This window comes from Schistosoma mansoni, chromosome 3 (genome assembly GCF_000237925.1).
Source record: "Schistosoma mansoni strain Puerto Rico chromosome 3, complete genome".
NCBI classification, from domain to species: Eukaryota; Metazoa; Platyhelminthes; class Trematoda; order Strigeidida; family Schistosomatidae; genus Schistosoma; species Schistosoma mansoni.
The window spans coordinates 26811460-26837733 of NC_031497.1; the positions used below are offsets into that span (position 1 = coordinate 26811460).

Sequence of the window (26274 nt, forward strand, 5' to 3'; positions counted from 1 at the left end):
CGTAAATCTCGGTTGTCGTATGCTCAGCTTCAAAGAGAGTGTATTAAGGAAGAAATATAACTACTGACGTGATCATCTACTAAGATAACAACTTGGTAAAACTAATTATTCGATCTAGAAAGTCTTATCCTTGAAAGACGAGGAATCTCATTCCGTCGGAAAATAGTCAGCAGAATCAAGGCATTGAGAAAGATCAAAAGGTCAAAAATTATTTATCTTATTTTAAAGTACATCCAGACACTGCACAAGTCTTGACATAAAGGAGGATGGCGTGTTGAACCTGATACTTATCTTCTCGAAACCTTGTTTATCGGTAAGTCATAATTCTTCTGTTAGTCGGCGTGTGGCAGTTCGGAATAACGCGTTGAGAAGTTTGTTTACTGTCCAGTAACTGTACAATTAAGCATTTTTGTATCCAGCCAAGTGTGGTTTTCCTAGAACTAAAACTTATTGCGGTTATGGCCGTTAGTTTGGGCTTACAAGGTTTAAATTTCGCACAGCCTCAAACGAAACTGAAAGATACCACAGGTATTGTAGTTTGACAACATTTGGCCAGCAACATCTATAATTGAATCGTGCCCACCCAGTGAAATCAAAAGTCAGAAGCGAGGATGTTGGAAGATTTATTTGATAGCCTACCAATACATCGAGAAGGGACTGATTTCAACTGGCTAGCGATCGCGGGAGAAGTTTAACATGGTGTCCCAACTCGGGATCTAGTGAGGATGCATGATCGGTCTCCTTCAACTAGGTGAATCCATCCAATGTCGAACGCTTACAGAGCTATTGATTTTAGGGATTTATTTACCGCCACAAAACATTATATTCTCGTCCTTTCTCACAGGTGAACTGTTTAAGGGTTTGGTATGATTCTTAAATCCATTCAAAGTTGGGAAGTTTCTTTTTTATTCCCAGGTAACGAACACCTATTTATCAACCATCCCATTTTTTGTTTAAAAAATTGTTTTGTGCTAGAGAAACCGTCAAATGTATAATAGACGCTGTCTTCTTTCTTAATTTAGAAGAAATCGAAATGAACACAGGGTTTGCGTTTTTATATATTTTGACGCAAACTACTGAAACACGCTTCGTACGCTGCACAAAAGAACATAGTTTTTGTAAAATTGCGTAAATTTTGTTTATTAGCTCTGCGTTCAGACCAAATACTGGAATTTCGGTTGATACATGCACTGTTAAGCGAAACATTAAGCAGACGAAAACTGTAATTAAAAGTAGACAATAAAAGTCCTATCTAGACCCGAAAGTGTAACAGAAGGTTGTACTTAAAAAGTCACAATAACAACTTTACATTCCCTTCTAAGAACAAATTTTCACTGATAATCATAATGGTAATTGTTAGAAAAGAGATATATTGTGGTATTTCCACAAACAAACAATCAAAATAACTTTACAACAGTTAATTTTAGCCACATGTAGCTGCAAAGAGAATGGATGGAAAACAGTAATTTTGAGAAACGTCTCTTCGATCACGGTGACCATGATGTGAAATTTAGTAGAATTAAGCGTCAGAACCCACCGCTTTGATTTGCTCTGACTCTTACTTAGCTATCATAGTTTCATTCGCCTACCACCAACTTTCTTATCTTTGTAAATAGGATTAGGTTTCATTGAATCCCTTATTGTATCTTCCATTGTTATGAATGAATTTACGTATAAAGATTCAGAAACTAAGAAGAAATTCGTACAATTTGGTCCAGAAATTTCCGAAATCTTTTTTACAGTATGAGTTACCAATTTTGTGGTAATTTAAAGTTTGAAACCAAGAATTTAGCAAAAGTTCGTGGTCAGAAATCTGAATAAACCGAATACAAAAACTGAGCGTGGTGTCCACAACACCTAAAACTCTTGAATAATTTTCGTCATAAACGTGAGTTCGGTAGTTACACACCCACAGCGTTTTTTAAGATGTATAAAATACTTATAAAAATTACGATCGTACAATATTGCCAAGCCCATGTGACCAAAAGTTATCCAAGATTGAGGATATATCAGTTCAAGTTGCTAAAACTTTAGCATGCAGTCGTCAAGTCGTCCAAAAAGCAAGGGATCAAATTTTTAATATCATGTTGTGGATGTTAAATCCCCAGAACTGACTTCGTAAATAACTTACTTTTGTAATTTTGTTTTGAAAATTTTAATTTCTTTGTTTTCGCGCCAAAAGAGCTCTCTTAACCTTCGAGTCGTATTTTCCACTCGGAAATGTCTTTAACGCTATTGACCCATTGTATCTTTTTATTCTGCTATTTTGCAATGCTTTTCAAGGACAATTTGATGCTGTATATATATGTTTGATTTCTTCCTATTGTGATTGCTCGTACTTCGGCTGCTAACGAAATATATTTCCCCCTACTTCGTCTTGGACTTCCCACTGTAGCTAACGGGGCTTAGGACAACGGATTAGAATATCTTATCGTGTCACTGTGTCATTGACCTTTGTTCTGTTTACCGAGTAAGGAGAAATAGTAATTAGCATCAACCATATCATAGCAATAAACACTTTCAACACCCTAATTACTCACGAGTGTCACCCTCTATGAAGCATAGGCCGCCGACCAGCATTCTCAATCCCACTCTCTTCTGGGTCCTACTTTGTATCTCTATCCAATTCTTGTTCATTCTTCTCATATCTGTTTCCATTTCCCGGCGTAATGTGTTCCTTGGTTTTCCTCTTTTCTTTGGGCTGTGAGGACTCCAAGTGAGGGCCTGCCTCGCGGCCCAGGTCCCCCTGACGTGTTGAAGTGAAAGCGTCCTTGATCCCTTTCCAGCTGTTCTCCATTGTAGTTCCCTCTTCATTGAGTAGATCACGAAAGGTTTGGAACCTGTTGCTGAGGACTATGTTGAATTTGTCTGCATCTCGAAGAAAGGCCGTATTTAACCGTATTTAACTTTTGTGATGTTGTCTGCCCTGTTGTCCAGTGCTTCTTGAGTTTCAATTCCATCTCGGCAACTAGCAGGTGATGATCCGAGGCTATATCAGCTCCTCTCCTGATTCCCGAATCCTTTATCGTCCTGAACTTTTTATTGAAGCAGATATGGTCGACTTGGTTCTGTGTAGCATGATCCGGTGAAGTCCATGTGGCTTTGTGTATGTGTTTATGTGATAATATGATACCGCCTATGACCAGTTTATTAAGGGCAGATAGGTTTGCAAATCTCTCATCACTTTCGTTCCTTTCTCCCGTAGATGTTCTGAAAATGTAAACCACCGTCCATTCTTCGGCTTTATTGGTTATGGCCTTTGATTGAAGATTATAATAATATTATACCATTCTTTCAGGCCTTCCCACACTACGTTGTAGCTTTGACCCGGATCATTATTAAATGATATTACAGAATTTAATCTTCTTCATTTTTGCCGTTGGGGCCATCACGTGCAGAGGAACCTTTGTTAATCAAGTGAACTCATTTGTGATTGTTATCTCAGAGAGCAGCTTACAAGCAACATTCATTTCATAACAATGTTGCCATTTTGTTCTTCAATATACCTTTTTATATTTTAACCATGATTTGTTACCTTTCGCGCTACTTATAAACATACGCTTAAATTTTTAGTGTTAATTCTTGTTGGTATATTATTGGTATTTTTGCGTATTGTTATATTTTGAGTAGCCTCTGTTTCAGGGACCCACCACATTCTATGTGCAGTTGGCTGTATTTAGTGTGAAGTTTGTTCTAAAACAAATGCACTGAGAAGTTATAACTAGACTATACTGCTGAACAAAGAAAATTATTAAACAGAAAATTTTTTAAATCTGAGTTTACAAAAATAGGTTGGACATTTAAAGTTTTCTATATAGTGACAAGATTGGTGGATTATTTTGATAAGTAGTGAGGTATTTGTACGAAATAATGACGGCTTTGTTCCTGATTCCTCGTATATTATGAATTCCAAATACAATACGTTCATCTATCCCCACCTAGTTCTACAGGTGGTTTTAAACCCAACGTTGTCATGTTAACTTAATGTATCGCGAGATGGAATAATAATCATATTGACGTCAGTGTAGTCGTTTAATTTATCATATTGTGATGTATTTTTCATTAAAGAAACTAAAGTATGTTATGAGTTTCGCTCTGGCTATAATTTTGATTTGTCACGTTTGACTGCGTTACGCTGGACATGAATTGCTTGCTGCAATATTATCCTTAATCATAGTAAGCCTAATCAAACCGTTTTTCAAAGTAGACTGTCAATAAACAATGTTCTACTTGCTTTAAATTGCACTATTTAGGAAATTACCAGTTGGCACATTAGTTTGAATACTTCTAATCATCATATTGGCGTCGTGATGGAGCCTGTGATTAAACAGTCGGATATACATTCTAATTCTGGAGCATTTGAAGATTACTTGGTAATGTTTGAAGTATGCAGTATGACCAGATAAGATGTTAAGTATGCTAGAATTGTGGCTAATTTCCTCAAATTCATCGGAAAAGATATTTCCAGCCTACTAAAAACTTTGGTATTCCCAGATGTGCCTATTCCATCTCCTTATGCAACTCCCAAAGAACTACTATTAAATCATGTAAAGTGTACTTATTTCAAATGCCGTGAATGAGGAAAATGTCATAAAATGACTCATCAAAATAACTAAAAGACTAGAAAATTCACCCTAGAATTGCAGAAACAAGCCGCCAAGTGTAATTTTGGCGATCAACTTCATGAGTAGCTGCGTGATCGATTGATTGTAGGAATTAACATACCAAATTTCGAAAGAGAATACCGAAGTGTTCCTTTCGAGATGCTAGAACTGCGTGTATCAATTATGAGGCAATGCATGAAAGGACTTCCAGGTAATCAAGAATTCTACTTTATTACTCAGTTATCCTAGTCTGAAGCATACCCAAGTTAATACAGGTAGGCGTTTATTTGATGTTAATCGTCCTTTTCGTGAAAACACGGATAACGATTCATAGAGAAATTAAAAGGCAGGTTACAGAGGTAAGCATAGGTTTGGTAAATATTTATCCTGTGCTAAATTTCACCGACACAATTCATGTGCCTCTCATCATGCCAACCGCTTTGGGTGTGGTAAAATTAGACACATCAAATCGGTTTGTCAAACTGCTGTTCATTTCACTGCAAGTAATACTAAACTTTGTAATTCGGATCTTATTAATTTGGGTGATTCGAATAAACATATATGATTTACAACATCCAGAAATTCACTTCATATTCGAAAACGATTATATTAGTCCGACAGTGCTTTTCACGATTTTGTTGCCGAGACTAGCAATACCAAGTTCATTATTTAGAAAGGGAAATCACAGTCGTCAAATCCTGATGCTTTTCTCGAGTGTTGCAACTTGTTAATCAGAGGCGATAAATCTGAAATCCTTAATCATGAATTTGTTATCACCGATTGTGGATCGTTTATCCTGGGTCTAGAAAATTTAAGAATGCCCAAGACACATCTTTCCTTACTGACCACTGAAGATGGTTCAAAAGAAGTGATTGACAACTTTCTTTCTACGGAATCGAATTGAGAAAAATTACACACGACTGAAAAGTTCTCTCATTTCCATATATGAGCGATGCATTCCAATACTTTGAGAACAGACGTCAATTCAATTACTACTGCAGTTAAGAGACCCGCAGAGGGGAGAAGATAAAGTTCCTCAGTGCAATATTACCATCCGTGCACAAAAGAAACCGATGAAATTGCCTAAACAAAAGCCTTTTCACAAGAACTCTTTTTTCCGCAATATACGAAAAGTCTGCAAAATAAGTCAATAAATCTATGGTTTACATACCTGCCAGCCACAACAGCCAAAATATGTTACATGGACCCAGGTGAGTTCGTTCTGATTTCTGATGTTAATTCTAAAACTAATGAGTACATGCTATATCATACAGAGTCTACATCTAATACACATACTTTCTATCAATCCGATTTTCCGCATGACCTTTCCCCCCTGATTGACTGTAACCTTTTATTCCAGTTCGCTAAATGCTCAGCCACACTCTACTACTACAGTAACAACTTTTGCACCGATTTCGTTTGAGTTGCTTGTTCTACGCAAATATCAAGTTACCCGCAATTCAGTCTTCTTTATGTTCTAGCTGTCGACGTATGGTGTGTTGAACACAATCGAGTGTCATCAGTTCTGAAGAGCATCAATCGTATTAGAGAAGCTCAATCATTTTCGTCCTTAAATCTGTAACATCGTAGGCCGTACTGAACCTCAAATAACAAGGCACAACATAAGAAGTACAATCTTTTACAGAAACTTGAATTCTCATTTAAGCTGTGGTATTTGTACAGACTAATGAGTTCTTTGTATCTAATTCCCCACTTGTTACGAATTCCAAATACAATACGTTCATTTGTGCTCATCTAGTTCTATTTGCTTTACATTACCAGTTAGTACATTAAATCGTATACTCCTAATCATCATAAATAAACAATACATTTACTGTACAGTTAAGTATTTTAAGTTGTTTTAAACCGACCATAATAATACGAAATTGATTTCATAATGCCTACCTTGAATTCTCGATTGTGTGTTACCGACCTTTTAGACTCATTGGAACTGGTACTATTTCGTCATATTATTTCAAATTCAGAATTTTTACCGTTCAATGAGCCACCCATCGACCTTATGGAGTGTATCCTTATGATAATTAGAAGTATTCAAATTATTGCGCTAAGAACTCTGGAAATAGTACAATTCAAGGCATGTAGAACTAGATTATCACAACTGGACGTATCATATTTGAAACCGTAATAAGCACGCAATCAAGCACAAAGGAATCATCAGTTAGTACGAATACCGCAATCCTAACAAAATGCATTGAAAATTTTCAGGTTGATAAGTGAATTTTATAACAGACCAACCCACAGAAAGTGGGGCAGTGAAAAAATTACCTTTTAAAAACTTGTCTATTACAAAATCGAATGGACATGTAGAAGGTAAGAATTTTTGATGTTACCAAAAAACATTTTGAAGGCATGGAGTCGGGTGCAGCCTTCATGGAAAGAAATGCTCACACATTCGGATATCTTAATGTATATTTCCAAAAATACTCAGAATAGATAATAACTAACTGTATATTTGCTTAGGTATCCCCTACGCGGTCAAATAATTACTTAACCAGTCCTTTTTACTACTATGCATGCTCCCCTATTATACAAAGTAATACAAGGTTAGATACGAACAGCCACATAGACTAAGCTGAATGCTAGATTTCTTCAATAGAAGTCTATTTCGACGTGAAGCCTCTAGTCAACAAATAAAAACCGATATTTCCCATTTGTTAGATATAATTGCCAGAGCACATTTACCAAAAACGAATCGGTACTCCTGAGCAATCACTTATTGCAAACGTTCAAGTCTTCACCTACGAACCAAACCAACAACAGCATAAATAAAAATCTATATAGTTGACCTAAGTACTTGACTGATTTACCGTAAACAACAATATGCTTAATAGTTTGGTGTTAGGAGTATTCCCTACAGCACACATCTGCTGACCACAGTGAATAAATGAACCAATAATTCCGATCGCCAGAAATGCAACATATCCGTAATTATCAGAATAGGGTTATGGAGGTTGTTGAGTTTCGAGATTATGAACCGATCAACGTTAGACCACCAATAAAAACATGGAAGCACTGGACGGCTGTTTCCTTTCAGTACGCAACTCCTCAGCAGTGCGCATCCATTGGTTATTAGCTCCGAGAGGTATTTCTTGAAATTCTAGTGATAAGTGGAGTTCATGCGTGTCGGGTGTGAGGCAATTACCTACCAAAAACAATGGAAGATGGTCGCACAATTTCGTGGATTGGTTGAATATTAGCCCTATACACCACTGGATCCCAACTCAGTGGTATAGAGGTTAAGAGTTCACGCAGCAGATCGAAGGTCCTGGGTTTGAGTCCCACGTGCGAGACCGTGGGTGCACACCGCTAAGGAGTCCCATGATAGAGCACAACGACGATCTAATGCTCCCAGGTTTTCAATGATGGTCTAACACATTGTTAGCTCATGATCTCAATTAAATATATGTAATTAACGAAAGCTCCTCATCAGGTCGGTCAAGTGTGTTTCACCAACGACCCCATATATATATATATATATATATAAGCGAGGGTACTGGGTTCGAGTCCCAGAGTGAACATCAACTCTGAGATGCAGGTACATCCAGCTGACGAGTCCCAAATAGGACGAAACGCGCGTCCTGGATTCCACTGCTAGCCACTATCCATCTCTACTTACCATATATATATAAGGTTGTTGAAAGTCATTGTACATTATTCATTTCCTCAAGATACGTAATATTTTGATTACCACCCCCTTTAAGATTACGGAATCACGAACTTTGTTAATTTAAATTTACGTGCACAATCTTCCACGTGAGGTCACTACTCAATCTACAATACATTCTATGAAATGAAGTGCTTATATTCTAGAATATGAATTCATTATTAGTGAACTATTGATAAACAACTAACATGTACATTATGTTAGTAGTTCATTTACATTATTATTATTCACTATTCATCTTTTACATAAATTGAGCTGATACACCAAAAAAAGAAGAAAATTTTGACTAATAACCACAACAACAACACTTGACAATAAAAATTAAAAAAAAAGAAGAAAGAAACATTTTATCTCTAGGTTATTGAAAGGTAACATAGAAACACATCGTTTTCCACTTCAAAACAAAAAAACAAAACAAGAATACAAATGAGAACTAACAGAGAACAAAAAGAACTGAAAAGGGGGGGGGGTAAAAGATTAACAAGGTACATGATCAATATATATAGACACATACAAATACACACACACATACAATCACATAAAGTCAAAAAAAACTTAAATGCTAAATAAACACAAATAAGCAATAAAAAAACACAGAAATAAACAAAAAAAAAGTAAATTGGTACCATACTATTATACAACCAGTTGAATATATGATAAAGTGAAACAACAATGAACCAAATACTTACTCTGTCATTATATATCTTGATACACATTGCCTAGTTACTTATACCTGTTATCCTTCATGGAGGAGCATAAGCCACCTAACCAGAATTCTTCATTCATCCTTTCCAGTTGTCTCGATACATATTGAAATGAAGTACAATTAATTTTTGTTTTTTCTTCTTTTCTTTGAGAATACATGAAAATGTTTGTTTTTGTTTTTTTTTTGTTAAAAATAAGGTTTCATATGATCACAGACAAGCATTCTGTTCCCCACCACTCCCCTCCCCCCCTACACACCAGAAAATACTATTACATATTTGATAATAGTAATAATTATTATTGTTATATAACCTAGTATCTAGATCAGTTGTCAAGATGTTGTGTAGAAAAAAAAACAAAGATAAATAAGTCATTCAAATAAATGCAATACTGAGCAAAATCTAGAACTGAGAGAGACAGAGAGCCGCGGCGGGGTGTGTGTGGAAAGCAGAAAACTAAAGTGAGTACGAATTGGTGATGATCAAGAAGAGAGGTGAATGATTTATTATAATTGTTTCATTGATACATAAGAAATTAAATGCTCCGGTAATGGTAAACGATTTGCTTTAACTCTTAATGAATCAGCATAACCAAGTGCACGTTGTATAACTACACGACAAATATGTTTTAATGAATGTACATTACATTCTTCCCAACGTAACCATTGTGCTAATTCATCATCACCATGTATACATTCTTCTGGAATTATTCCATGTACTAGAAGCCAACGTGTAAAACTTGCTAAATTCACTGGATCACATCCATAATTTAATAATAACTTTACCATAGGTATATCTAATTTAGGAAATTTAACTGCCATATGTAAAGGACCAAGACCTTCACGATCTACACGATTAACTGATGCACCAGCGTCTAATAGTTTACGTGCTAATGCTAAATGTCCATGTAATACGGCAACATAAAGTGGAGTTTTACCATTTTTATCAGCTGCATTAACATTAGCACCGGCTGTTAGTAGAAGATCAACAATTTCCGATCGTCCATGATAAGTAGCAACATAGAGTGGAGTTTTTCTATGTGAATCCATTTGATCGACCTTTAAAAGTAAATATGGGAAAGTAAACATGTAGGATTTTAAGTACTCTATTAGAATGAACATGTAAATCGTATAAGCTTGTTGTTATGTTGTGTGGTGTCCGAGTCTAATACTAGTACACAAGCTTCCTACATGCGAGTCCAATCAATTACTTGAGTGAAAATTAAGCTTTATTGATTAAGACCCCTTCAAGAGTATATGTAAACTCCTTCATACATACATATGTATCTTTCTCCTTTACCACATTTTCGAACAATGGGATGTGTCTTGTTCCTAACAAAAAGAAGTCAAATCATAGCCAATAGCGTGCGCTTATCATCTGACCTATAACTAACTCGTAAAGCATATCATTTACATATACTGAAATGATGTTGTTTCACAACAAAATAAGAAACTAAGCACTAATCGTGAAACCAGAATATCCTGAATTCAGTTCTTAGCGGAGTCCTGAATCTGTACTGCTGAACAGTTTCATACTAGGATAAAACAGCTGTTCAGTAATCCCTAGTTTCTAATGAATTGTCTAAGGCTAGTCTGTGACGTAAATTATGAGAGTAGAATGAAGTAACCCATTTAGGAAGTACGAAATTATTTACTTCGTTATCGATTACACTTCGTGTGCGAGGACGCATACGCATAGATGCAGTGAGACTCAAACTTGAGTCCTATTGGTTGAAATGTGGACGTCTTAACCATTATTAAGCCACTACCACTCTACGAGGAATACCAAAACAATTACGGGGGAAGAGTATAATATACGGAATTCGTTAACTTACATCTTAAACACTTTTTCAGAACTAAATATATATGTACAGTGAAACTTTTGTATTCAAAGATAATTATGCACAGTTAAAATGTTGTAGTATTTCATGATTTATTTGCTTAAACACATGCAAATTGGTACAAAGGGGCACCAGATATATATGCGCCACACAAATCTCATTTGATTTGTGTGAGGGCCGTGATACTGCCCGGGTACCCAAACTGAAGCAGATGGTTTTCTTCGGGAGCCACACCCGGAGCCTTTGACCTAAAGGTCTGATTCACAAGGCAGTGAAGCAATGTAAGGAGATGCAGTCACATGGTAGCCGGTCACCAACGATTGATTTATACGCCATTTGTTCCCTCAGGATACTGGAGCACATGTGCACCATTAGTTTGTGCTCAGGGTTTTCCAACTCCCCTAGGTGGACTCGTCGTGTCCACCAACTCGGTTAAAGCGACGGACACCCACTTTTCATCCTCTCAATTTCGTAAACAACACCCCCACCACGAGAAGGCAGTGAGTAGGACTTCCCTGGTAGAGGCTATATACGCGTGACCATGTGAGAGCATTTCGAGAGGGAGAGCGGACTCTCCTCGCTTTCGGCCGTACCAGAGCATTTAAGGGCAGTATTTCATGAAATCACTGATAGTGGACCGAAACACTACGTTGATAAGTACAGACTACTTTAATAATGTAAGTAAAATAATTGTGATCAACTAATTGAAGACACTAAGCGGCTTGGCTTAAAATCCACAAATTCATTCTTTAGCTTTACTTATCCCTAAGATCTTAAGTTGTAATATTTATTTCTACCTTTTTGTAACACAAATTCCTTCCTTTCGAACTAAATTTTCCATGTTTAATACTTTTAAACTATCGTTAAAACTATTAATACTTCTGTTATATCTTAGTGAAGACATAAGTACGGGTAACTTCTGAGAACCATTTATGGACTAGTGCTATATGTATATTCTTATTGTATAACTATTGAGTAATTAGATTGCGTATATCTCTATTCATCTAATTGTAAGCTTCATTTTGACCTATGAATTATTACTGTACGATTTACTGTCCCTAAATTATATTCAGTTTATTGATTATTGTCTCCCACATTCACAGCCACATTTGGTTTGATCTTGTACAAATATTATTTTCTATTTTATGTTACAATGCGGTCTGTCTGTCTGGTATATAAACCAGGTATGTTTGAAATAAATGATTCGCATAACAAAAGCTGTAATTGGTGTTCTGGACTTGATTGGAAGGGTTAGGCGGACAAGGAACCAATAAGGACACTAGACTGCTCATACTGGTCGAATGTCATTGTTTTGGCACAGTGCTAAAATTGGAAAAGTCGTATTTCGATTGGTGAATAAATCACGTGACAAAAGCCGGGTATAAAACCACAACAACTTCGACTTCTTTTGCATTATATTTTGTTCATTTCATCTTGTGTCAACAATAATGTCCATCTATAGTTGCATCAAGCATAAAGTTGATTACAGCTAATTGATGAATAGTAGACCTTGAAGTTTAGTCATAAAGAGACCTGTACAGTAAAAACAAAACAACTTTAAGAAGACTTATGATACAAAAATGAACAAACGCTAGTTTTAGTCAACCTTTTCATCAAGTCCTACAATCGAAAATTCATTCATAAAATCGTAACTCCATCATAGGTGTCTTTGGAGCATTGCTCGTATATCCTGGGAACACCGAGTAAGTAATGCAGGTGTTAGGAAACGGGTACTAGGTAAGGATGGCAAATCGATTGATGAAGTAGAGAAACTTCATCAGTTGAGATGGCTGGGACACGTGTTACGTATGCCCAACCACCGACTGCCCCGACGTGTAATGTTTTATGGTGTAAGAGTAGGTTGCAAGAAAGCTAGGGGCGGCCACAACAAAAAGTGGCACAAATCCATGAAGTCACTGACAAGTGGACTGAGTCATGTTGGTAGATGTAGACTACCTGGTTGGGATTCGCGAGATGATAGTAATCGATGGTTAGAGACCTTGAATGACATGGCTCAAAATCGTTTGCAATGGCGAAGGTGTATCCACTCTTTGTGTTCTACCAAATTCTAATCTTCTGAATTATTTGTGTCCTTTTCCTTTTTCTCTTTTCAAATTTATTTCACTGTATTATACTCTTTCAATAACATCTTCAAACCCTAATCTTTCCGATTACTGCTTATATTGTTACTACTTCTACCATTATGGGATTTGAATCGACAACTGCATCTCTGTGTTAATGTGGTATGGCAACTCGAACTGATGTACGTACGTACGAAGTTCTATGTTGTGACTGACTGAACTCGGGAAAACAAAACCCATAAATACACCTACAAACATATATGTCATTCTTTTCTAAAGAAAGAAAAAAAGAGAAACAACTAAGAAAGTTAATTACCTGTGCACCATGACGTAATAGGGCATTGGTTATTTCCAAATAACCAAAATAAGCACTAATATATAAAGGTGACTTATTTTCTTTGTTAGTAATATGTATATCAGCTGAATGACATAGTAAATAATTTACAACTTCACTATGTCCACGACATGCAGCTAAATAAATTAAAGTTCGACCATATTTATCCTGAATAATAAGAAAAGAAAAATCAATAAACAATGGGTTGGATCAGTATTTTTGTTGAGATGATTAGGAGAACTTGTAACTCATGAGGATGATTTTGATAGAGTTACGTTCATTGAACTAGGCGATTCGATCAAGAAATATTCATTCATTGTTCTACTAGGGATCAACCTTTAGGTAGAATACAGTTGTGGAGCTATATTTTCACAAATAACTAACAGTTTGTACTGTTGACATGATGTCTGATTAGTCGTTAGCGTCACTTATCCTGTTATTGTCTGTATATTTATTACCATTATTTTTTCCTTTGAAGCAATTCTTGGTTTTAATATCATCATTGATTTTACTAAGTGGTTGATAAATTAGACCTGCATCAATATGATTACTGACTCATATAAACGTCGATCTTCTAAAAGTTCTTAGGTCTACTTGGAATTCCTTCAATATAAGATTATCATAGTTTTCCTATCGGACATGTGTCTACAACTGTGTGAATGAATTGATATAAGCAGAGATACATCGCAGGATTTTACAATCAATTAGTTTTTCTTACAAACAAAAAACAAACAGGTCGGCCTCCTTGTTTGATGTTATGTTCCACACAGTTGGATCAGTTTATCTTTTAGATTATGTTCGATTTTTAATCTTCATATCATTACATCTTTTGATTTGTATAAGATTGATTGAGGTGATTTTGCTGATGTGTAACCAACGCTTATTGCTAATAGTCGGAGTAAACTGGTTGGTAATTTCTGATATATTATTCGACAGTCAGGTCGACAGAGGGAAAACAATCAAAATAAATGCACAGATAATCACGGAAAACCTGAACAGACAACGTTGTCTAGAAGGATGATGATAGTTACATGATTAGACCACTAAACTCAGAAGACGTAACTTCATCACAAGTTGGTGAACAATAGTGGGCAATTCGCTTTAAGAGTACAGCATTGTCAATCATTGATCATCTAAACGCTACTAATTTGTGATACGATTTGATTTCAATTCAACAGTCATTGATATTGGCATTATTAACTCCAACCCCCCTAGAGAGCGTTTCGAGAAGGAGAGCGGACTCTCCCTACTCTCGATCATACCAAGGCATTTGGAGGTGAGTGAGTGACTGATTGGTTCGTAGTTTCATATAAATTTTTCTATTTATAAACTTGAATTAAGAAAGAACAAATATCGTATCAGAAAGAACACTGTTAAAAACACTTTGTTCTTGTAACCTCTCTGGCTAATCTGCAACTAATTGCCTCCCAATTTAATTATTTAAGTTAGTAAATAGTATGGTGATAGTTAGACGGAGGTAAGTCAGAGAGGTTACGAGAATAAAATTTTTCGAGCAATATTTAACTTCCTACTGCTACAGTATTTGTTCTCTTATTATTCATGATCCACAGTTCTCCAACTAACCATAAAAACATAAAAACTCCTTATAAAAGCCTTAAACTTCAACCGACATTACAGCTCAGTTAGTCGGAACGATGTCAAAATGACAAACATCGTTATTTTTCGTTCTGATAAGTTTACAAACCTTCTGGCGAGTGACTGGATTATGAAGACTTCGACATCTGAAGGGAAATACGGAATACAATGGACATCTCAGAATGAATTAGATTTGGACTTCGCAGATAACCTAACCCTCCTCTCTCATACACACGAACAAATACAGATGAAGACAGCAAATGTAGCAGAAGCCTCTGCATCGATAGGCCTCCACATTCACAAAGGAAAAAGCAAGATTCTCAAATACAACACGGAGAACACCAATCCAATCACACTTGATGGCGAAACTCTGGAAGAGGTGGAAACATTCACGTACCTGGGAAGCATCGTTGATAAACAAGGAGGACCGGATGCAGATGTAAAGGCGAGGGTTGTCAAAGCAAGGGCAGCATTTCTACAATTGAAGAACATATGGAACTCAAAACAACTGTCAACTAATTTCGAAGTCAGAATCTTCAATACGAACGTCAAGACAGTCCTACTGTATGGAGCTGAAACGTGAAGAACTACTACATCCATCATCAAGAAGGTACAAGTATTTATAAACAATTGTCTACGCAAAATACTCAACATCCATTGGCCGGATACTATCAGCAACAGCGTTTTATGGGAGAGGACAAACCAGCTTCCAGCTGAAGAGGAAATTAGGAAAAGAAGTTGGAAGTGGATGGAACATACATTAAGGAAATCACCAAACTGCATAGAGAGTTAATCTCTAACTTGGAATTCTCAAGGGAAGCGGAAAACAGGAAGACCAAAGAACACATTATGTCGGGAAATAGAAGCAGATATGAAAAGGATGAATGTTAACTGGAAAGGATTGCTCATGACGGGGTTGAATGGAGAATGCCGGTGTGCGGCCTATGCCCCTTCACGAGGGGTAACAGGCATAAGTAAGTAAGTAAGTAAGGTGGATGCATTTAACTTTTAATTTCAAATAACGCTAACACACGTACACACGCATACATTCTTACAACATACTTGAGTATTTAATAATTCAGGATTTGAAAGACGACTTGTAGTTAGTGGTTGTGGTGCTGATCCTAACATTGACAATTGGACATTCATGTTACTATTACTACTGTTATTAGGACATATTGATCCTGATGCATTTAACGATGATATAATCGATGTAGAAAGAAGACATGACAACCGAGCATTGGAACCATTCAATAGACTGTTAGTTTTTGAAATTGATGCAGACGTAGTGGCCATCGTCGTCGCCGTAGTAGTACAAATAGTTGTTGTTGTTGTCGTCATAGTATTACAAGATATTGTTGGATGAACACGTTCCATAAGATAACGTACCATGTTTAATGAACCAACATAGCATGCATGATGTAAAGCGGTCATACCGACTTTATCAGTCAGCGAAAGATTTGAACCAGCATTTACTAAAGCTATTGCCATATTCAAACCACTTGAACCAGCTTCTGCTGCAATCATTAAAGGTGTCATACCTAAAATGAGGATTAGTCAATAAAAAAAAACAGTTCCTGTTTAAATATGACGCATTTTCTTTTGTGTGTGCGGAAGTAGAAACAATTACAAAACAATAATAACGACCTTGTTGCAAATATACATTATATGAGATTCGAATGACAAATTAGAGTTGGTTCTGCATAGCTTAACACCACCTGGAGCCCCTTTGAAGCTATTGCTAATCCCAAACTCGGATAAGGAACGAAGATTGTTGGGTGTAGGATTAGGAAAATAATCGCGTAAGAAGAACACCGCTACAGAATAATCGTCAACTAGAAAAAAAAACTAACAAAACTCTGTTCTGAGAAAAGGATCATCTACGTAGCTTGACGGTTTGTCATTATTCTGTCTGCTGATTTGGTCAACTTGTAATCAGATCTTTTATTTCTTTCTAGATTTAAACACATAAATATTGGTACAAAAGGGCACCAGATATATATGCGCATCACAAATCTCATTTGATTTGTGTGAGGGTTGTGATACTGCCCAGGTACCCAAACTGAAGCAAGTGGTTTTCTTAAGGGGTCACACCCGGAGCCTTTGACCTAAAGGTCTGATTCACAAGGCAGTGGAGCATCGTGAGGAGATGCAGTCCCATAGTAGCCGGTCACCAACGATTGATTCATACGCCATTTGTTCCCTCAGGATACTGGAGCCCATGTGCACCATTGCTTTAGAATCAGGGTTTTCCAACTCCCTTAGATGGACTCGCCGTGTCCACCAAGCCGGTTGAAGCGCCGGACACCCGCTTTTCGTCCTCTCAATTTCGTAAACAACACCCCCACCACGAGAAGGCAGTGAGTAGGACTTCCCTTGCAGAGGCTATATACGCGTGCCCATGTGAGAGCATTTCGAGAGGGAGAGCGGACTCTCCTCACTTTCGGCTGTACCAGAGCCGTACAGGGAAGAGATTTCTATTGTGAAAAAACCATTGTTGTGTTTTCCTTCAGCTGGTCCCGTGTTCATTTTATAAAACATGAAAAGCCTATAACATGGAAGGTTAAATTTGTAAAAAAGAATTCCTCTTCGGTGCGTTTGGATTAACTAGGTTGACGGAACGGGAAAGTCTAATCCAAGGAGACCCCCTGAACATATTCTTAAGGAAATTCCATTCAATTTTCCCAAGTTATAAATTTAAATAATTTGAGAATAACAATCTTAGTGAAATAATATGAATTCATCAATTTCCCGACCGATGTTTAATTATGAATTTCTGCTCATAACTGTAATCATACGGGCAGCATTTAGCTACAGTTTATTCCTTATCAGTACAGGGATTTATACCGATTGTTTATAGTTATCATATAACTTATTTTGAGAGATTTCCAAGGTTTTAGTGAAAAAGTCGAGACCAGAGGAATCCGAACGTGTGATGACAATGGTTGGGCAACAACGCGAACTGATATATAAACCATTGGATTTTAAATCAGTAGTTTGGAGATAAGACTCTCACTACCAGACGTTAGAGACCCTAATTTCGATTTCCAGTGAGGTTGTAAATGTGTACTAAGAAGGAATCCCATACTAGGGCGAAACAACAGTCTAGTGCCTCCTGGTTTTTATTGGTTGTCTTCATTATGTCAGTCAGTGACTTCGAATTTTCCTTAATTTTATATTCTGAACAAAATCTCAATATACCGTTGAACAGCTTTACTTATCTTGGTAGTCTCATCAGCCCTTGTGGTCTGGTGTATGACGAAATCTCAGCACGGATACAGAAGGCTCATCTAGCTTTCGCCAACTTGCGCCATTTATGGCGTAGGCGAGATATCCGTCTAGCAACAAAAGGACGGGTTTACTGTGCAGCAGTTCGTTCCGTCCTACTTTATGGCAGTGAAATATGGCCCATAAGAGTAGAGGATATTCGTAGGCTACTAGTTTTCGATCATAGATGTCTTCGAAGGATTGCTCGTATATCCTGGGAACACCGAGTAAGTAATGCAGATGTTAGGAAACGGGTACTAGGTAAGGATGGCAAATCGATTGATGAAGTAGAGAAACTTCATCAGTTGAGATGGCTGGGACATGTGTTACGTATGCCCAACCACCGACTGCCCCGACGTGTAATGTTTTATGGTGTAAGAGTAGGTTGCAAGAAAGCTAGGGGCGGCCACAACAAAAAGTGGCACAAATCCATGAAGTCACTGACAAGTGGACTGAGTCATGTTGGTAGATGTAGACTACCTGGTTGGGATTCGCGAGATGATAGTAATCGATGGTTAGAGACCTTGAATGACATGGCTCAAAATCGTTTGCAATGGCGAAGGTGTATCCACTCTTTGTGTTCTACCAAATTCTAATCTTCTGAATTATTTGTGTCCTTTTCCTTTTTCTCTTCTCAAATTTATTTCACTGTATTATACTCCTTCAATAATATCTTCAAAACCTTATCTTTTACATAATACTTATACTCTTACTACTTCTACCAATATGGGATTTGAATCGACAACTTCATCTCTGTGCTAATGTGGTATGGCAACTCGAACTGATGTACGTACGTACGAAGTTCTACGTTGTAACTGACTGACTGAGTTCTAATCAGAGCCCATTTTGCAGCTTATTGGACAGAGGCTATAGAAGTTTCAGCATATAGCCCACACTGTCTCCATTCAAAATAAATCAACCTACATAATTCTGCTACAATCATTGTTCTTTTTTTAATAAAACATCCTAAGGGATTTGATTATGAATAACTTTTGATTAATTAGGATTACCCCATAGATAAACAAACAAGTGGTGATAGGGATTATCTAGTAGTTCATACTGTAATACTTTCATTAGAAAAAAAGGTCGAATGTTCTATATATCTTTCGAGAGAGAGAGAGAGAGAGAGAGGAGTTAACAATGATTTCTTGGTTTTAATCTAGACCAATAATGCTGAATATATGCTTCTTCAAAGATAACAATTTCAGCTATACACAGAACTTCTTTATTGACTTGAAGGTTGAGACTAATAAAAATAGTTATGATAGACACTTCTCAACAATATCATAAAACAGAATACATGAACGGTTACGATTGATACTTATTGATAGGCAATTAGAAAAATCATGAGTCAATTGAAGCTAGACCACCATAGAAAACCTGGAAGCACTGGACGGCCGTTTCGTCCTATTATGGGACTCCTCAGTGGTAGTGCGCATCCACGATCCCGCACTCGTGAGATTCTCCACAAAACCCCCTCTGATCTATAATCATATGCTCACTGGTGACCGACTTCAAGAGATATTTCCTTGAGTTCTAGTGGGAAGCAGTGACCAGTGGAGTTCTGCCAAGTCTGTTGTAGAGATATCAACTCACTGAAGACAATTGGTGAACGGTAGCTCAAACATCGTGGATTGGTTGAAGTAAGACATTAACACCATCGGATGCCGGCTCAGTGGTCTACCGGTTAAGGGCTCTGGCTCGAGACTGGTAAGTCCTGGGTTCGAATCTCGCGAGTGCGGGATCGTGGATGCGTACTGTCACTGAGGAGTCCCATAATAGGACGAAACGGCTGTCCAGTGCTTCCAGGTTTTCTATGGTGGTCTAGCTTCAATTGACTCATGATTTTTACTATTGCAAATCTCTAGATTCTCCACAAAACCCCCTCTGATCAACAATTACAAAAATAACACACAACAACGAGCAAAAAGAGGGATGTACAATCACAAAACATAGTTATTTACCAATCTTATCTGGTCGATCTATGTCTAAACGTGGTCGTATTGTACCAACATTCGACTGTTGACCATTTTTAAGATTGTGTGGAAGCTGTGTTGTTTGTGGTATTGAATTATTAATATTATTGCCATTATTATTATTATTATTATTACTAGCATTGATCAATGTAGTTTTGCCAAGTATACGTTGAACTCGATCACAACTTTGCCACCAACGAGCCACATCTACAGATAAAAATAAGTAAGTAAAAGATAACTAAGAGTTACCAGTAAGAATTAGATATATCCTTAAAAAAAACAATTTATATCAACGCTATTCCACGATTGATCACGTAAATTCCAGATAAATAGTCTGCGCTGACCGACATGGTTTAGTCCGACAATCAGTGAGTTTGGGGACTAATATTATGTCTTGGTTTGGCCGTCCCTAGTTTTTTCCGACCTACTACTATACCAACCGACATCGTTCATCGAAGAAAACGATAGCTAGGCATACGTATTACACATAGAAAATACCTGAGATCCTAAATGCCTTGGTACAGTCGGAGGTGAGTCAGCTCTCCCTCTTGAAATGCTCTCACATAACCACAAGTATATAACCACTGTCAAGGAAGTCCTACTCACTGCCTTCTCGCGGAGGGAGTGTTCTTTACGAAATCGAAAGGACGACAAGCGAATATCCGGAGCATCCACTTACGGGAGTCAGAAAACCCTGATTCCAAACCAATGTTGCACATGGGCTCCAGGATCCTGGGGAAACAAATGGTGTATGAACCTATTGTTGGTAACAGGTTATCATAAGGTCGCATCTCTCAACGTTGCTCCAGTGGTCGTGTGGACTAGTGGACACCTCTAGGTCAAACACTCGGGAGAGTGGCTGCATAAGAAAACCTCGGTTTGGCCATCCGGGAAGTAACCCAACCCTTATACAAATTTTGCGTGGCATATACATATTTTGGTGTACCCTTGTACCAATTTTTATGTATTTAAATAAATAAAGTCTGTATGTTGGATCCTACCATCCTTATGACCAATTAACTTTCATAGTTAATCTATTAACCAACCAAAGAAAACTACATTATGATAATTTGAAAAACAAAACTGGTTTTGACAAATAAACGAGAAATTAATTATCAGAGGGGATTTTATGGAGATATCAGTATTTTCATAGTTGAAATCATGAGTCAATTGAAGCTAGACCACCATAGAAAACCTGGAAGCACTGGACAGCCGTTTCGTCCTATTATGGGACTCCTCAGTGGCAGTGCGCATCCACGATCCCGCACTCGCGAGATTCGAAATTAACAAAGAAAAAACAACCAACAATCTTACCACTTGGATTGCCTACACTATGACATCGTTGACAATTTTCTGGTTTACGAGTAATCATATGTGATAAATTAGAACTACCACTATAACTTGATTTAACAATACACTGTGAATCACCATCAGTAAAACCATTGGATTCTGAATTTAAAAACATATGATTTTTTCCACTTAATCTTAATATACATGAACGTATATTAATTCTATTTGTATCACATTCTAATTCAGTATCATGATCATCTGAAATCTTAATTGGTTTCATTCGTAATAATTGTGATGATAAATTATGACGATCGGTAATAAATGGTTTTGAATGATTTGTATTAATTATTGAATGTAGATTAACTGAAGCAGCAGATGAAGCACGTGGTGGTACAACACAATCATTAGAAATGATACCACGAAAAATTGTACTTGTTGCTGAAGCAAGTGTAAATCGAGATGATGCAGAATTTGATGATTTTGAAGATGGTGTTCGAAGAGCTGAAGCTATAACACGACATGCGCTATCACCTGATTGAGTTTCTAATGTACTTGAAGTCATCGTCGTCGCCACTGTTGTGGTAGTAGTAATAGTAGTAGTAGTGTTGTTTTTTCGATGTTGTTCACGAAATTGTTGATCTGCTCGAATGAGAGCAATCAAGATTAGTTCTCTACGATCTTTGACGGCGGTTAATAAAGGTGTATCCATATCACGACTACATATATTAACATCAGTTGTTTCATGCTTCCAAACGAAAAGATATCATAAAGAAGTATATAATTAGTCACAGAACTCGTTTATAAGTTTGAAATAAAATAAAATCAGAAGAATTTTCTTATAAAGACTATCAAAATAAATAAGGTTTTATGCAGCAACTTCGTTGAATACTTTGCCGACAGTAATATAACTCACTGCCCCCAAATGCACTGGTACGGTCGAGAGTGGAGAGTCCACTCTCCCTCACATGGCCACACGTATATAGCCTCTGTCAGGGAAGTTCTACTCACTGCCTTCTCGTGAATGGAGTGTTGTTTACGAAATCGAAAGGACGAAAAGTGAATGTCCGTCGCTTTAACCGGGTTGGTGGACACGGAGGGTCCATGTAGTGGAGTTGGAAACCCCTGGGCACAAGCCAATGGTGCACATTGGCTCCAGTATCCTAAGCGAACAAATAGCGCATGAATGAATCGTTGGTTACCGGCTACTATGGGACTGCATCTCCTTACGTTGTTCCACTGTCTTGTGGATCAGACCTTTAGGTCAAAGGCTCCGAGTGTGAACCTGTAAGCAAACCACCTGCTTCAGTTTGGGTGCTTAGGCAGCATCACAACCCTCACACAAATCAAATGAGATTTGTGCGGCGCATATATATCTGGTGCCCCCTTTGTACCAATATTTATGTGTTTAAATAAATAAATAAATATAACTCACTTACATCAAATATATGTTAACGTACACTCCGCTTTAAGTGATACTTTTAAATATGAAGGTTAATCATATCACTCGGCTACTGAGACCGAAATAAATATTTTGGGGTACAAATCTGTGACTTATTGGCTCAAAATTTTAAACCCTTTAATCATTGTCATAATTGCTTATACTTTTACTACCTCTACCACTATGGGATTTGAACTGACAATTGCATCTCTGTGCTAATGTGGTATGGCAACTCGAACTCATGTACGTACGTACAAAGTTCTACGTTGTGACTGACTGACTAACTGACTGAGGTTCCTGATAAGTACCCACGACCAAGTTACGGATGACTAGCATTTATACTCTATTCGTTACTACCACCAATTAAGTATTGATAATACTTGTTCCATTGTCAAAATGGCCTCAGCTTCCCACTAGAGCTATGAAATGTAAATTCTCCTCAAGAGGTGAATAATCCCTCATGAACTTTCCTTTCTAATACCAAAAGAATATTTGTCTATAAAAAAAATCCAGTACAGTAGGTGAAAAATACTATCGAAATGTAATGCTATAAACTTACTGCAACTAATACTTCAACAATTTCAACTGATGCACGATGTAACGGTGCAAGACCATCATCATCTAATGTATTTGGATTCACATGATATTTCAATAGAATTTTCGCTGTATCAACATAACGTTGAGCAGTTTGATGTGCCAGGAGATGTAAACAAGACTGTCGTCGTTCAGTAAGCGCTGATACAGATGCACCGGATCGTATAAGCAGTTCAGCAATATCCGCACGACCATATAAACTTGCCTTTAGGAAAACAATTCGTGATATTTGAATGAAGAAACGATCATTGAGGTAAACATTTTTTTAGATATAAAGAAATGAGACACAATGAAGCTTTTTTAGTGTGACTTATTAATCCAACATAGGTTTTGTGTACTCGAGATTTTGAGACATAGGATTTTGCATTTGGTCGTTAATAATCTTATTCTGTCCTTTATATCGAATTAAGTGAAATAAGAATCAAACACTAGATCCAGTTATTGATGATTGAGTGTTTTAACCATTAAGTCAATGTAAACTGACAATCTTAGCATCTATTTTGCCTACGAATATACACTGTATCTAACCAATATACACTTAATTTATTATTACACAAAAGCTTCCGTTGGTAAAGATCTATCACACTTGAAGAGCAGATTTACCAACAGACAACCAACTACTGTATATAATATGGCACTATATGATATCATTCAATGACTGAGTTGACCAACAACGAAGTCTCAGACTGTGCTGTTGAACAATTGGAGATAGAACGTAAGTTTCTTCAAAGTTGTAGAATACTAGGTATGACTCGACTCTGAACTGGGATTTCCCGATTAACTACATCAAACAGTTTTTACCACCTTTTTCGCTCGATTAAGTTGCGTGATCATGGAAATAACTCTTAGATAAAATAACGGAAGTACCCGTGCATATTGCCCAAAATTAAGACCAATCTATACTTCTAGAGCCATTAAAATTTTTGAAAAACTAGCAGGTCATGTACATCTCTTCATAATGCAAATATGAAATCGGAAAACCCAACTCTCTTACTTGATGAAGTGGGTATCGAGGTGCATCGGCAACATAAATATCTGCACCTGCTTTAATAAGGATCTTGACCATTTGTAAATAACCTAATTCAACAGCCAAATTGAGTGGGCAAACTCCATCGATGACCATACTTGGATCCACACCATTAGGATAGCTGAAGAGATATTGAAGTGTACCAACATTATTGCTTCTTATAGCTCCACGTAGGAGCCATGGGATCTGGGATTTACTTATACGAGGCTTGTGACGCTTTTTAGAATACCTCGCACCCATTAAAACTGAAAAATGTACGAGAGTTTGGAGAGATTAAGAGATGATAAAATTTACTAAACCCGGTAAACTGAAAAGAATAGGGATTGATGAGTCGGTGGTCAGACTATAATTTATGAATGAACCAAAAGAATTAAAGGGTGTTAAGTCTTGGATTTTGTGGCGCAATTCATTCATCCATATAAATGGAATTCTGGCATAATAGCTGATGTCAGTTAGTGAAGAAAACCTTTGGTTTCTAACCTGAAATTGACTCAAAATCCTAATATCTATCTAGAGACAAATATTGGTACAAGGGTGTGACAAATATATATGCGCCACACTCCATCATTCGATTTGTGTGAGGACTGAGATACTGACCAGACACCCAAGCCGAAGTACATCGTTTTCCTGGAATGCCTCTCCCTGAGCCTCTGACCTAGAGTTCTAGTCCACAAGACACTGGAGCAACGTTGAGAAATGCGACCTCATGATAACCGGTTACCAACAATAGGTTCTTACACCATTTTCTCCCTTGGGATCCTGGAGACCATGTGCAACATTGGTTTGGAATCAGGGTTCTCTGACCCCCCTAGGTGGATGCTCCGTATAAAAACAACCCTGTCGAAACACCGGATATTCGCTTGTTGTCCTCTTGATCTCGTAAAGAACACTCCCTTCACGGGAAGGCAGTGAGTAGGACTTCCCTGACAGTGGTTATATACGCGTGGTCATGTGATAGCATTTGAAAAGGGAAGGCGGACTCTCCCCATCCTCTACCGTACCAGGGCATTAGGGGGCAACCTTGACGTGGTGGTAGGAATTGCCTATATTGATGAACCAGTCAGGCTACACTGGCTGGAACAATCGTTTCACAAGGTCCTATTATGCCAGGTCGGTTGAAGAGCGGTAAGACTAAAAGCAACAAACCCAAGGTTCGAGGGCGAAGTCTTACTGCTCACTGTACAGAGGTGTGATGTCACTAAGGTGTTTCCTTTAGACAACCAGCATAACATTGATGTCTCCTTCCCACAAAGGAAGGATGGAGTTAGGAAAGGTCGACCCTAGAAATGCACACCTCAACAAATACGGAGCTAACACGGAAACGACTCTCAAAAAGGTCCAGTGTGACCGACCTCAAGCAGTTGTTCCTTGGGCACTACGGTCACACTCTCACGTAACTAAGACCACACCCAACCCAATTTCCTTTCCAGGTATCTCTAGGACCCTTCCACGGTGTGAGCAACCGGGAAGTGATAACCACCATCATACCTCTAACAGTAATCAAGACTACTTTATTCATAATCAGTTACATATCAATAAGGTTGTGAAGAGGGTAAGGCGCATATAATAAAAAAGCACAATGAATAAGGATTAGTGTGAGACTGAAATAACAATAGAATAAGCATTTCAGCTAGAAGAAATACAACCAAAAATTCTTCCAGCAAAAGAAGTCACGTCCACTACGAGGAAATCGACGAGACTATAATTTATGGACGACATTTGAGCGACGCTGAGGTAACCGTGAGAATGTTCACCTGCTTACTACGGCTAAATGAGGGTTATATATTAGTGTGAGTAATAATGATTATGATTTACAGTTGATGGTAAGGGTCAGGATT

General features: G+C 37.5%; 2 protein-coding genes across 2 annotated transcripts in view; one reads left to right on the plus strand and one right to left on the minus strand.

Moving 5' to 3' along the window:
- Positions 1 to 4894: 4894 nt before the first annotated feature.
- Smp_202200 (uncharacterized protein) lies at positions 4895 to 5335 on the plus strand (the record flags this gene model as incomplete). The annotated part of the gene is made up of 1 exon (XM_018799816.1): positions 4895 to 5335. The coding sequence occupies one exon, from the start codon at positions 4895 to 4897 to the stop codon at positions 5333 to 5335; it is 441 nt and encodes a 146-aa protein (XP_018651568.1).
- Positions 5336 to 9499: 4164 nt separating this feature from the next.
- Positions 9500 to 26274, minus strand: part of Smp_210730 (prolyl oligopeptidase (S09 family)) — a gene marked incomplete at both ends in the record, with an annotated part of 36330 nt that continues 19555 nt past the window's right edge. Inside the window, 8 exons of the mRNA XM_018799817.1 lie at positions 9500 to 10051; positions 13231 to 13416; positions 15907 to 16385; positions 20076 to 20294; positions 21402 to 21950; positions 22005 to 22122; positions 23375 to 23614; positions 24404 to 24681. Of these exons, the coding sequence (XP_018651569.1) occupies positions 9500 to 10051; positions 13231 to 13416; positions 15907 to 16385; positions 20076 to 20294; positions 21402 to 21950; positions 22005 to 22122; positions 23375 to 23614; positions 24404 to 24681 (2621 nt within the window). The remainder of the gene's footprint in view (positions 10052 to 13230; positions 13417 to 15906; positions 16386 to 20075; positions 20295 to 21401; positions 21951 to 22004; positions 22123 to 23374; positions 23615 to 24403; positions 24682 to 26274) is intronic.